The sequence below is a fragment of the Mustela lutreola genome, chromosome 5, assembly GCF_030435805.1.
Source record: "Mustela lutreola isolate mMusLut2 chromosome 5, mMusLut2.pri, whole genome shotgun sequence".
NCBI lineage: Eukaryota > Metazoa > Chordata > Mammalia > Carnivora > Mustelidae > Mustela > Mustela lutreola.
Genome location: NC_081294.1, coordinates 134,452,792 through 134,465,680, shown reverse-complemented (window position 1 = coordinate 134,465,680; position 12,889 = coordinate 134,452,792). Strand labels below are relative to the sequence as shown.

At 37.4% G+C, this 12,889-nt stretch overlaps 1 protein-coding gene across 6 annotated transcripts in view; it reads right to left on the bottom strand.

The window, feature by feature from the left end:
- The window catches only part of CAMK4 (calcium/calmodulin dependent protein kinase IV), a 241,101-nt gene that overhangs the window by 8,262 nt on the left and 219,950 nt on the right, over nt 1-12,889 (bottom strand). For 2 of the 6 annotated variants that reach the window (XM_059175642.1, XM_059175648.1), the window contains exons 11-12: nt 11,603-11,755; nt 1,160-10,206 (exon numbers count right to left, since the gene is read on the bottom strand). In XM_059175642.1, coding sequence (XP_059031625.1) covers nt 9,775-10,206; nt 11,603-11,755 — 585 coding nt within the window. In that variant the 3' untranslated portion in view covers nt 1,160-9,774. Of the gene's footprint in view, nt 1-28; nt 399-1,159; nt 10,207-11,602; nt 11,756-12,889 lie in introns of those variants that run through there. The other 4 variants (XM_059175644.1, XM_059175646.1, XM_059175645.1 and 1 more) reach the window with 4 other exon arrangements.

The window sequence follows — 12,889 nt, the reverse complement described above, 5'->3', positions numbered from 1 at the left end:
TTAATAAAAATGAGCTTGTTGGATTAAATAATGAATAAAGTCCCCTTTTAATTATAATAATTTTATGATTTTCATGACATCACCGTATAGTGTTTAAAGATGCTGTGAAATTCAAAGTGTAATTTTATCTCAGAGAATGGGAAAATAATTCAACTCTATTTCACAGGTACGGAAAATGTCCATCATGTCACTCTCAAATTTCAGTAATGCTTCAAATGAAAGAATGCAAGCTTTTGGTGGGCTCTTACATGATTTATTATCATACCATACATGCAAATTGCTTTACAGAGTTCACAGTAGGGAGGGATATGCTTCTTTTGGCATGCTCTGACATAGCTGGGTGAACTTAACACAAAGTAACATTGGCCCTGCCACATGCCACATCTTCTTTCATGTTCCTAGGAAACACCAAAAAAATGAGCATGTTTAGTCATTTAATCAGGTTATCCAACCTGAGTCCAAGAAGAAGCAGTTGTCTACGGCTCTCATGTCATCTGCCCCAGGCTTTGGGCCGCTGAGAGCGCCAAGGACTCTGTGTCCCATCTGTGGGGAGCAGGGACTCACCGTCAGTCACTGCACTGAAGAATAGGGAAGCTGAATCAAAAGCAAACAGGCATGATTTTGATGAATTCTCTACAAACATTTTCTGTATTTACATTATGGCCTAGGTCAGCTTACATGTTTATCTAAAAAATATTGTAATAGATCTCTGTATGAAGGAGTCAATAGCACCATTTTGACAGATTTTAGAAATGAAATGTTCACAGCTCCTTTTTCAGTACTTTTCAGTCAGACATTGGGAAGGTGGCCTGTAACCTTGGCTGAGTAAACTGAAATATTTATACTTTATCTTTGTCCCCCAATCCTACATGCACTTATTTCTAGCTAATGACTGGCAGTCCAAACTACTGCACATGGAGGTTCCCCTGTATATAACAGTACTTGTCAATCAAATCCTCGGTGCTGCTCTGAGCTTATGTCCTGTTAGTCCAGGAAACTTTCAACAACGCACAAGTATAAATTTTTCTTCTAGGTCAGAGGAGAAAAGACATACCAGATCATTTCACAAGCCTGAAAAACCCCGGTAAGAAGTATTCCTTTCTCAATACCCGCTAACTTGGGTTTTCTATGCATTCACAGTAGCTCTTAGCTTCTCTTCATATCTCTTAAGACAGTATCTGTCTTTGCTTCTTTTCCATCCCTGGAATCATAGTCAACCTTTGTCCCTTCTTTGTCCCAACCTTGTTTCATTGGCCTTGAGGACTGATGCAGCCATTCACTAATCATAGACAATATCTGAGCCAAGCAACGTGGCAAGACTACTAAAAGGATATATAAGGTGTAATCTGACTCGGTAAATATTTTTAAAAAATAAATTTCTTGAAGATGGAAGTCAAATACTGCCTGCAGTGAGTGATGTAAAAAGGGATTTATAGAAGGGTATATCAAGAGACAAAAGGGAGGGGAGGTAAGAGAGAGGCCTTGAGAGGATCAGCTTGATGTTTGGGGAAAGCAGTTGTGAAAATTACACATTTTGTTGCCAGAGACTTAACTTTTTATTACAAGTCATCTTGAAGTCTAAACTTTCAAGTGTGATTCTATCCCAATGGGGATTGTCCTTTCAGGTCTGATAACTTAAAGGTGAAAATAACTATGACAGAAGGAACCGTGACGTGGGCTTCTACTGGCAAAACTTCAGCAGGTGGTTAGGTGATGTTCTAGAGTCCCAGGGAGTTCTTCAGATATTGGGGTTTTGCAAAGCTTACTCAGAAATCACTCATTGTATGCTATTGTTTTTAGTGACAGGATTTGCTTCAACAGGTGACTTGAAAAATGTCTTTGATGTGTTGGCTGATTTTTTTTATTCTACTTAGGAATGCACCAAATTAACCAATCTCTATATAGGAGATCACAGAGGGCTAGATGCTCTGAGGAAATGCTGCACACTTATCTACCCAGACTAAGAAAGGAGGTCTAATTTAAACTTTGCACAAGATCCAAGACTTTCCTGCAGACTTAGTAACATTTCCCTGTAGAGTTTAGTCTTTCACATAGGTGCTGTTCCTTCACCAATGGGCCTGGCATTTCTCCACTCTGTAGATCTCTCAGCCAAACCTGCTGCCTTCTTCCCTCTCTGCAAAGCTTCTCCCCATCCTTCACATCCAGCCTGTGTTCCCATGAAGCTTTCCTGGAGCATCATTACAGGCAGAAGGGAGTTTCTCCTTTGCATCCCTAGAGGACTTACTGCCTGCTTAGATTTAGCACAGGTTATGTATGTACACCTGTATTTTTTCTCTTCCAACTACAAAGCTCATTCCTAGAGGGGAGCACTGGGCTCATCTCTAAACTACTTCATCATATATAAGTGTTTATCAGTGAAAATTTACTGAGAAAATGGGTGCCTGGGACATACTGGAAAGCTTAAAAATTGGCACAGAATTTCCTTAAAATGTGCTTGTGAGGTAGGCCTAATATCCCCTAACCTAGTACTACTGTTTAGTGTCTGGTTCTGAGAAGAAACTTAGCTATTGACTTTATTCATTTCTAAGGGAAGCAGTGACCCAATTATTGAGAGAAATGTAGAAATGTAAATTTAAGTCTGAACAACTGCCTTTAAGGTCTGACTGAACATTTATAAAAATAGGCAGGTGGGACCATGGACTCCTAATCTTTTTATCTCTTCCCTTTCCCATTCCACGGAAGTCTCCTTACATACAGGAACTGTGAGGAGGGAGCAGAAAATTCATCTCTTTTTTTATCCTGAGTTCTATAGTGTATCCTGGTGATACATCTTATTAATTATTGCAACAGTTTAAAGAAAACAGCATATTGTTTAGTCAGTCATGACATTATCTTAGATGTTCCTGATAATAAGCTGATAATGGGTTTTCTAGGCAAGACCTCATTTGTAACCTTTTGGCTACAGATGTTCAAAGTCAACAAAGGTCATGGATGCCTACATTTCTCAATATCTGGGCTATCTGCTTCCCTTAAGGCAGATATTGTGGAATGAATCATTTCTCTGTGACACAAATAGACTAAGTACTGCACCCTCCTTGGATTTCTGAATATGTGAGAAAAGTAAAAGCGAGTATTTATTCAAGGCCCTCTCTTTTCAAAGAAATGAAGTATCTCCCAGATCACTGAGATTGGAAAGTAGCTTCCTTACATAAAAGAATTGGCTGTCTGCCTCCCCCTGCCATGGTCATAGAAAGCTACATAATAATAAAGCATATTATTTCCTAAAAATGATTAAATGAAAATCCAGCAGATATAAAATTACTTAAGAACATTCTGAAGGATTCAGAACCAAAGGGCACTCTTATTTCTTCATTTACTGAAGTAACAGCTGAAGATTGACTTAAATGTGAGCAAATATCAGTATAAGAAATCATTTTCATGATTTTAAATATAGTGATCGAATTTCTAAAACATGCTCAAAATGCTAGAAATCTTTTTAATTCTCCTCTTTCTTAACCAGGTCATTTCATACTCTAAATTTCTTTTTTCAGGAATGATGCAATTTGGAATTTTTAGTTCTGTAGGGATATTTCATTGTTATGTTGTACATACAGCACAATTATTGTTGTGAGGCCATCTGCAACAGAAACAAAGTTCTCCTGCTTCCTCTGGGAATAAGAACCTTAAGCTTAGTAGAGGAAACCATGGGAATCAATATGCCTAGATGTCAGCAAAAAAGCATCTAGTGCTTTGAAAGACCAGGGTCATCAGGTTTGTTTTTTTTTGTTGTTGTTTAATGTTTTGTTTTGTTTTGTTTTCTGGTAGAGAGAGAAACATTTCAGGCTTTGCTGGACAATCCGATTCAGTGTCTCTTAAAATTTCTCAGCTCTGTCCTAGTGGTGTGAAAGCAACAGACAATATATAAATAAATGAGCACTGTCGTGTTCTAATAAAAACTTTATTTATAAAAACAGGCCTCTGGTGGATTTGGTCTGTGAACCATAGTTTGCCTCATTCCTAAAAATCGTTCTTTGGAGATTTAAAGTTATTTCCTTGGGTAATGATGTGGAAATTGCTTTTTTTAAAATGTACATATAAGTTTTATGCGTATTTCATAAAAAACATAGATAAAAGAATGATTGATATTCAAATAAGAAAGTATAAACAGTAGCTTCTAACTCATGTGTATACTAATAATACCTTCTCCTTGATACGCTTAGTTCACTTGGCATAAGGAATTACTTAAACCCGTCTGCTGTTCCCACTCAGTGAACTCACAAGAAATTTTAAAATTTCAAGGGAAATAGAGCAGTATCTATCAGATACGGAATACAATACTACTATTATGTTGTGTGGGCCTACCTAATTAATAAATAGACATGTTAGATAATTTTTTTGGCTTTAGGACGACTGAGAAATATGGAATAATACTGAGACGAAGGGTGTATGAATAGAAACACCTTGAGAACTTATAACTCAAGTAATAACCTCGATTATAAAAAGTAAGAATATGCTATTTGTACTCTATGTTACTATGAGTTGCTACAGGATAGGCAATAAAACAGGTCAGGTTAACAGGAGGCAGTTATGACAGTATTCAATTTATAGTCATATTTTTATCTTTTACAAACCAGATGAACTACTATACATGGTTCAAGGAAAGGACAAAGAAAGGACCAACCTAGTAGATTTTTATCCACAAATTGTTGTCAAAGTGAGAACACTTAGGGAAAAAACAGCTTTCAAAAATTCTAATGTGAAGCCTATTGTATTTGAGTGCCCCCAAATAACCTCCTAAATGGAAAAGAAATACTATTTTTAAATGACTGAAGATTAAATAGCTGTCATTTTTAACAATGGGTCATAGCAAAGATTACACAGATGTAAACATTCCATATCCATGGATTTTCCAGGTCAATCTTCAAAATGTGCTGAAAATAACTATTAAGAACAAGCATGATTGTGTAGCCTTAGCGTTGCTGTTCAGAGTTTCAGACTAAATTCTGGGCCACCAAGGGCCCTGCATTTCTCCAGCAAGTCTGGGATCTTCCTTCCAGGTTTTAGAAGATATCACAAGCTGAGAGGGCAGCCTGACAGCCAGAAGGAGGGAACAAAACATTGATTTGGGACAAGTGGTAGCAAACCAAGATATGGGAAAGGGTAGCTGACTGGTGGAGTCCCATTTTTTCATTACTGAATAATGGCAATATACCAATATTCAAATAGCATCACTTTCAGTCATGGCATGGGAAGAGCTTTCTTTCCATTTTTGGCTCATTTAAGCTCCACCAGGTCGGACACCTGGAGTCTTCTGAGTAATGTCTGATTCCTGCAAAGGAGTCAGATGGTCCGCTCTCATTCAAGGCTTCCATCTTGCTCTAGGTGGACCTCTGGGCCAGGTGATAGGGAAAAGGCTGAGTCTTGAAGGATGTTAAAATCATGCAATCAAATCCTCTAGAGTATATCACAAGCATTTATGAAAATCGGAATTTTAAACAAGCCAACATAAATCAGTCAAGTTTGTTATTGCTCTCCAAGATAAGTATATAAATGGTTGGGCTTTGTGAGCTGAGATTGTATTATCTGACCTCAGGTGATATCTGAAAGGAGTAATAACGACAAAAACTGGCCCTTAGTAGATCAGAATGTAGAAAGAGAAAATGCTGAACTTGGTAACCATGGTGGGTAGCTGGTATCTCTCCAGTGGTCTTTTTTTCCCTTATTTGTCAAGGAGCCAGAAACTCACCCTGAGTTGTGCCAGGGGAAGAAAAGGACTTTAAAAAAATGTATAGAAAGTTATTGGGTACATTTCTGCTTATCATATGGTTATGAATATTATAATGCCATTGTGTTTGCATGCACATAAATGTTTCTAAAAAACACCGATGACATACAGAGATTCTAGCCATTAAGCAGTATTTAACCAGTAAATGCTCAGATGATAAAAATGACCCTAATCAGGAACATATCCATGATGAACATTAAGGAAATTGGAATATGACCTAATAGACAGTAATTGCAAGGATATTACAAATCCTATTATGTAGGCAAATGTCTGGAAACTTTGCACCGTCTGAAGTAGACCTACATAACCAGACCGAATACTCTGCAATGACAAGTAAATTACATAATGGCATTGTAGTTATGTAAATGACTCTGCTCATTATATTTATTTCAGTTTTATGTGGCATCAACCTTCATCCAGAAAAACCGAGTGCTGATTCACTTCGTTGACTTTTTTTCCTTTTTTCTTTTTTCATTTACTTTGCAAGAACAATCCTAAAACCGAATAAATGATTTACTAATTTTATTCTTTGCCTTTTCTGGCATTTACTTCTGTTTTCCAATTTGAAATGCAACCAGATGCTTCTGTGGAATAAAAATTGAATTATGAAACAAAATGGCTCTCTTTAAATCTTCGGTCTGTAGGCAACCCACCAGCAGTTACCTTGCATGTAAAACTGGAAATAAGGATTGCTAGACATTCTAAATTACAAAGTGTGTTTAAAATACTATGTAATTGAGGTCACAGTAAAAGGCAAGCTATCCCTTTCTTTTTTAAGTTTGCCACTAAAAATGGCTATAGAACCTTGAGGATTATTCTAAAATAGCAGTATGTAAGAAAATTCTAAGTCTTTTGAATCCATGTATAATGGCAGTGTTGATTAAATCGTTCTAAGGAAATCTAAAAAGTGCCAGCCGGTGATCATTCCCATTTTGGGGGTTACTGGGATATCATCCTCCTCCTCATCATATAATCTTTATCATGCAAATTTAGTATGTTTCAGTAGATTTGTAGAAAGAAAGATTGCCTGTTAGAAAATGATGCCCAGCTTAGTCCAGCCCTACAAAATCCTATTAACATTTTTTGTGCCTTCCCTCCTGAATGGGAGCCCATGGTTTGCTCACAGTGAATTTTCATACTATATATGAATACTATTCATACTATGTAAAATACTATTGACTACTCAGGAGACTCTAGCCGGTGGTCAAGATTCCAGGGCCCAAAGGAGGATTCGAAGGATTGTAGCCAACAGACAATTTTGCAATGCCCAGGAAAGTACTGTTTTCTAAAAGTCGTGTTGGGAAACATCCCTTTGAAGCACACGATTAAGCAGATGTGGCCAAGAGTTTTCACTTATTTCAGTCTATGACACTTCTGAACCATTTTCTTTTTGGCCTCCTACCAGCTCATCCGTGTGAAACTGAGGCAGCTCAAATCCAAGCATTGGCAATCCATGTGTCATCTTGCTTAAGAATTACTATAGAACAGTTTTGTTCTAATACATTAGCCACTAGTCACATGTGGCTATTGAGCACTTGATGTACTAAAGGTATAACATGTACTCCTGATTTTGAAAACTTAGTATAAAAATTCAAAATTCAAAATATCTCATTGAGTTTTCATATTGATTATCCATTGGAATAACAGTACTTGTTCTAGATGATAACTTCTACAATCGTATTATTCTAATTTCTACCTTATTTATGCATTTGTGGGACAAATGAGCTCTTAAAGTTTGAAAAACACCAGTGGGATTCCAGTTAGCCTTTTTTTAATGGGAAAAGAATTCAAGATTGTCTTTCTTCATGGCTCCTGCTACACGGGGCCCAGAGGCACAGTAAGGCCTGAGCGATGGAATGACAGGACAACTGCCTTCCCTTGGAACAGTGGGCCAGGAGGGGCAGTCTGTACTGATCTTCCAACTAATCACCACTTCTAAGAAGATCCATTTCCCTCTCTTCTTTCCTTTGCCAATATATGGGACACTTACCCTGCATGCCTGTTAAGTCTCATTAGGAAAAGTATACCAGGCAATGCCCTTCTTACATGGAAATGTTAATGCTTAGTGAAAAAGGCATTCTTAAAGATTAAAAGTAGTGAGCCCTTTACAATTACTAACATGGAAATTCCGAGGATAAAGAGGGAAGGAGAGAAATGGGGAAGAGGGTAAGTGCTCTCCACTAGCTAATAAAAATAAATCAAAACAAAAAATGTTCTTCTGAACCCAGATGATGTTCCCTTAAGGGCTTTTTTCCTTTGTCCACGTTGGTCAACTGCCAGGCCCCTAAAAGAGGGATGATGAGAAATCCTACCTTTTCTTCTTTCAAGAAGGAAGTTTTGCACTTGGAAAGCAGAATGTCTCCCAAGGTCCAGTAGCCCCCAGGAACCGGAGATTTAATTTCGTTTTCCAATTTCACAGTTTTGAGGAAGAGCCAAAATAATTTAAGATCTTTTTTTGATAAGGATTTTTCTGTGACAGTCCATTATTTTGGTCTTTGAGAATATTTCTTTTTTAAAACTGAGGAAACTTAAAATTGTGATGCATAAATCGATAAAAATGTTCACTTCAACTCAAGCTAGAAATAGAGGTCCTTGGAATTTAAGTGTGATTTCTATGGGGGGAAAGTGTTCATATGAAAATCAAAGAAAAATACTTTGAAAAAAATCATGGTGAATTATTAGGTCTAATAATTCTATTATTAGGTCTAATAATTACAGTTTCTCATGAGTCTGCTTTGAAATCAGTGCTTTCTTTTCATTTTTTTGAGGTAAATAAAATGCTGCACTGTCCTAAATTTCTTGGCATGGAAACTAAAAATTACATGGTAAAATTTGGGCAATTCTATTCCAAGTATGAATAAAAGAGAAAACAGATTTTCAGAAATATCTTTAGTTCATAAGCAATAGTTCATAAGGTAACTATCAACTGAAGGAAAAAAGGAATTTCACAAACAAAAGTTTCCTTAATCTAGTTAAGTTTATAATGAATGATCTTATAATGGAATATTATTCTCACTCTATTCAGACATAGGACACCAGCCTGTGGGGTAGATTTTTCTGAATATTTGAAACGTGATAATTGTAGAGTTTATCCATAAAACTGTCACTGTCTTTAAAGTTGTACAAACTCATGAGTAAATCCAATTTTATAAAAATGACAAGCAGTCAACTTTTGTGAGTGTAAGTTCAGGTCTTAGCCCCTCTTCTTCCCTCAATTTCCATAGCCCACCTTAATTGTTCTCCATGAGAAAGAAACTGCCATTAGCAGGGGAAGGAAGGAATACATTCCTCAGCAGGAGTTTGTAAAATACCTTCTCCAGGATTGTAAAATGGCAGTGATTTGTGATAGGACGTTTTTGGTTATTCATAATATAGTATGTATAAATAAGGACAAAATAAGAAAGCATTCTCTACATAAGCTCTAATTGCATTCTGTTTCATGACCCTTAAGTATGCTTCAATTTCTTACCATTATAAGTGGGGATTTTTTTTTTTTTTTGTACGTATCATGAAACTGTAGCCTGTAACCATCTCCTTGTAAACAGTTTGAACACATTGGACAGTTTGAGCACATTGAAAAGTATGATATCGTGAATGCAATGGGAACACATCTTAGAGCACTACCTAATATTAGTGAAGCGAGAGTCGAAAGGAATTACTGCTTTATGAAGAAATCCAAAGGATGCATGACGACTAGGTTTTCAAAGCAATAACAATTTACTAGTTACTTCAATGTGTGCTACTGGTCCCTGAACATGTATGTTTTTAAATGTTATGTTGTGTTTACTTGTGATTTCAAATTTAACTCCTCGACATTAGGTATCCGTTGCATACCATCGAAGACACTATTTTTTCATAAAGCAGTCACATGCATGAATTTAGGATTACCAACTGATAGATATGTATTTTTTTTTGCACCTCAAAAAACAGAATCACTATAGTGCATATCATGCTTCCACACCTTCTTTGCTGAAGGACAAAATGCATAAGATGCCAGAATTTGACTTCTAGATTGAGAAGAAACCAGATCAGTACTCTGGCAGGATCACATCATTTTGCTGAGCTCCAAATCCCAGAGCTGGGTTTTCTTGCCCCTCCTTGGGGGCTGCTGCTTCCTCCGTGGTCTTCAGCTTCTCCTCTGCTAAGCCCTCCTCTATTTCCAGGTCAGCCACCTCTATCCTATCCTCTAGTGCCTTGGGCACCATGTTGGTAGCATTTCTATCAGCATCTTTTACTTCCCCTATGGCCTGTACCTTCATCAGCTCAGCCTCTGCCCCCTCAGCTGCCACTTGGGCCCCACCTCCTTGAACTTCCTCTCCTTCCAAAATAGCTTTAACATCTTCACTGCCATCCTGGGTCAGAGATGATGCTTGGCTAGCCTTCTGGCTCTCTTGGATGCCGCTGTGGCTGCTGCTGGCACTCCCCAGCCGGGAAGAGGCCACTACGGCCTTCACTGCTGCCTGATGGGAAACAGAAAAGTGTCAGGTGTTACTTCCACTTAAAATCTTGAATCAGAGCTCCATCTCACCTTTGCATTTAGGGAGTTTGTTTTATCTGTTTTATATTTTCAAAATATATTCCAAGATGGTTGAATGGAAACTGCTCTGAAGAATGAACAGCAAAATCTTTTTAATTTCAGGCCTACTGTATTTAATCATCTGGACAAATGAAAGCTTACATTTGTTTTCAGATTATTTTGGACTTCGTTTCCCAAAGTGTTTTCATGGAACACTAGTATTACACAACAAAAGAATTCCACAGTCAAGTTTGTTTGAGAAGTCCTGGGTTATGTCAAGGTTATTTAATCCAAGGTATTTCAAAGCAGTTTGATCGCACAACTTTTAAGGTTTATTTAGTCTTTATCAGCCTATAAGTGATGGCTAAATAGAATATTATTTTTGACCCTCATCTGTTCTCTGAAATCCTCTGCAGATATAGTAAGTCCTAAACACCATTATTAAGAGAAACCCATCTAATATATATATTCCATATATATACTATACAAAGATATATTTTGGATATATCATAAGAATTATATTTTAGATGTATCTTATATATCTACATCATGTGAATCACAGATGTCCTTTGAACATCATGGGTCTGAACTACAAGGGTCTACTTATGTGCAGATTTTTTCAACAGACACACTGAAAAATTTTTTGGAGATCTGTAACAATTTGAAAAAACTTACAAAGTGTGCAGCCTAGAAATACCCAAAACATTAAGAAAAAATTAGGTGTTATTGTAAGAATACAGCACATAATATATATAATATCCAAAATATGTGTTGACTGCTATTGGTAACGGCTTCCAGTCAACAGTAGGCTATTAGTGATTAGGTGTTTGGGGAGTCAAAAGTCATACATAGATCAACTGTGTTGAGTAATTGGTGCCCCTGACCCCAGCATTGTTCAAAGGTCAATTGTATTTTAATTTTATCAAGTATGGGAATTTCTTTATATTACAAGATACAGTTTTTTAAAAAGTTTCCCATTTTCCACTTATTTAGAAAGAAGGCAACTTTTAAAATGAGTATCAGTTTCCTGAGCAATGCTGTTGAAGCAGTACAGTCTTAATTAAATGAGAAGCAGTGATTATATATTTGATGAGTAATTCTCAACCTGCAACGCATTTCCCTTTATTAACAATGAACTCTTACGAGAGAATATCATGACTGTCAGTGGCTTTACACAAGTATTGCTGGGATTTCAAGGCAAGATTTTCCCTGGTACTACAGGAGATGAATAATATTATTAGATGAAGAATAATGGAATTATCTTTAATAGTTCAAGCTAAGAAAGAGAGTAACAAAGAAAAAACACAAAACAAAACAGAGCAAAACAAAACCTATCTTACCTTGAGCTTGCGCCGGGCATTGAATTCTTGGAGCTTCTTTTGAGCAGTATCCATGTGTACAAAATTGGCAGCTTTACCTGTGACCCATGGATGCTGGAGAGCTTGGAAGGTAGTCAGGCGTTTCTTAGGATCCAGAACAATTAGTTTTCTGACCTGAAATGATAAAGAACCATTTCTTAGGGAGATTCTTAAGGTGACTCAGGCTTGCCTCTCAATTACTCTAATTTCCTAGCAGTACCACTAACTATACATTAAAAAAAAAAAAAAAAAAAAAGAAAGCTTTTCAGTGGTCACTGTGAGGAGAATTTCAGGGAGCAGTGGTTGAGGAGGTCTGAGAGACAGTGGCTTGTGCCACCTGAGAGGCCAGGCAGGCAGGCAACTTCCAAGAGAGGTCAAAGAAACAGGTTCTTGGTTGCCTGTGGACTGGAAGGTCTTTGAAGAAGAGCCAGCATCTGAATAATTCTAGGCTGCACTTAGCACCACTTAGAATTCAGAACTTTGGATGAATAGCAATGGAGATGGAATCGTGCATTCATCATGCTTTCTGTTGGGATTTTTTAAAAAAATGTTATTTATTTATGAGAAAGAGAGAGAGAGCAGCAGGCAGAGGGAGAAGAAGGCTACCGGCTGAGCAGGGAGCCCGATGAAGACCTCAATCCCAGACTCTGGTATCATGACCTGAGCCAAAGGCAGACGCTTAACTGAATGAGCCACCCAGGTACCCCATCTGTGGGGATTAGGTAGTAACAAAGGGATAGTATCAGTCTTTATGCTTATCCCATGATTCCATGCTAAAATTCATTCTAATATCTTGAAGGTTTTGAAGGAATAGGCCAAGTGTTATCGGGGGTTTAGGGACACGATTTGTTTAAAGTACTAAATTTAACCCATAGCAGACCATTCTGAGAATGAGCAGATAATAAACAGCCAGGAAGATCAACCAACAAAATAATCCCTGGCCCTGGGCTCAGACAGGGTGACATGGAATGAGGTAGAAACTGCTTAAAGTTAGGAGGCATGTTCAAGCCCCCGTTACATCTCTTACCCACTTTTGTAACTCTGGACAAAGACCGACATATGAATCGAGAGCCCGTGAACATTCTCCTAGGCCTTTTTCTTATATCTTCTTTTCTCCACCTCATTCCTTTGTAAATACATTCTTACATACATATGAAAATCTTTAAAAACTTGTGTAATTCTTCCCTAACCTTATCAACTTGGAACTAGTAGCTCTAATTCATAAATGAGGGACGGAAGGAAGTTCAGAAAGATTCTGTTGCCTTAACT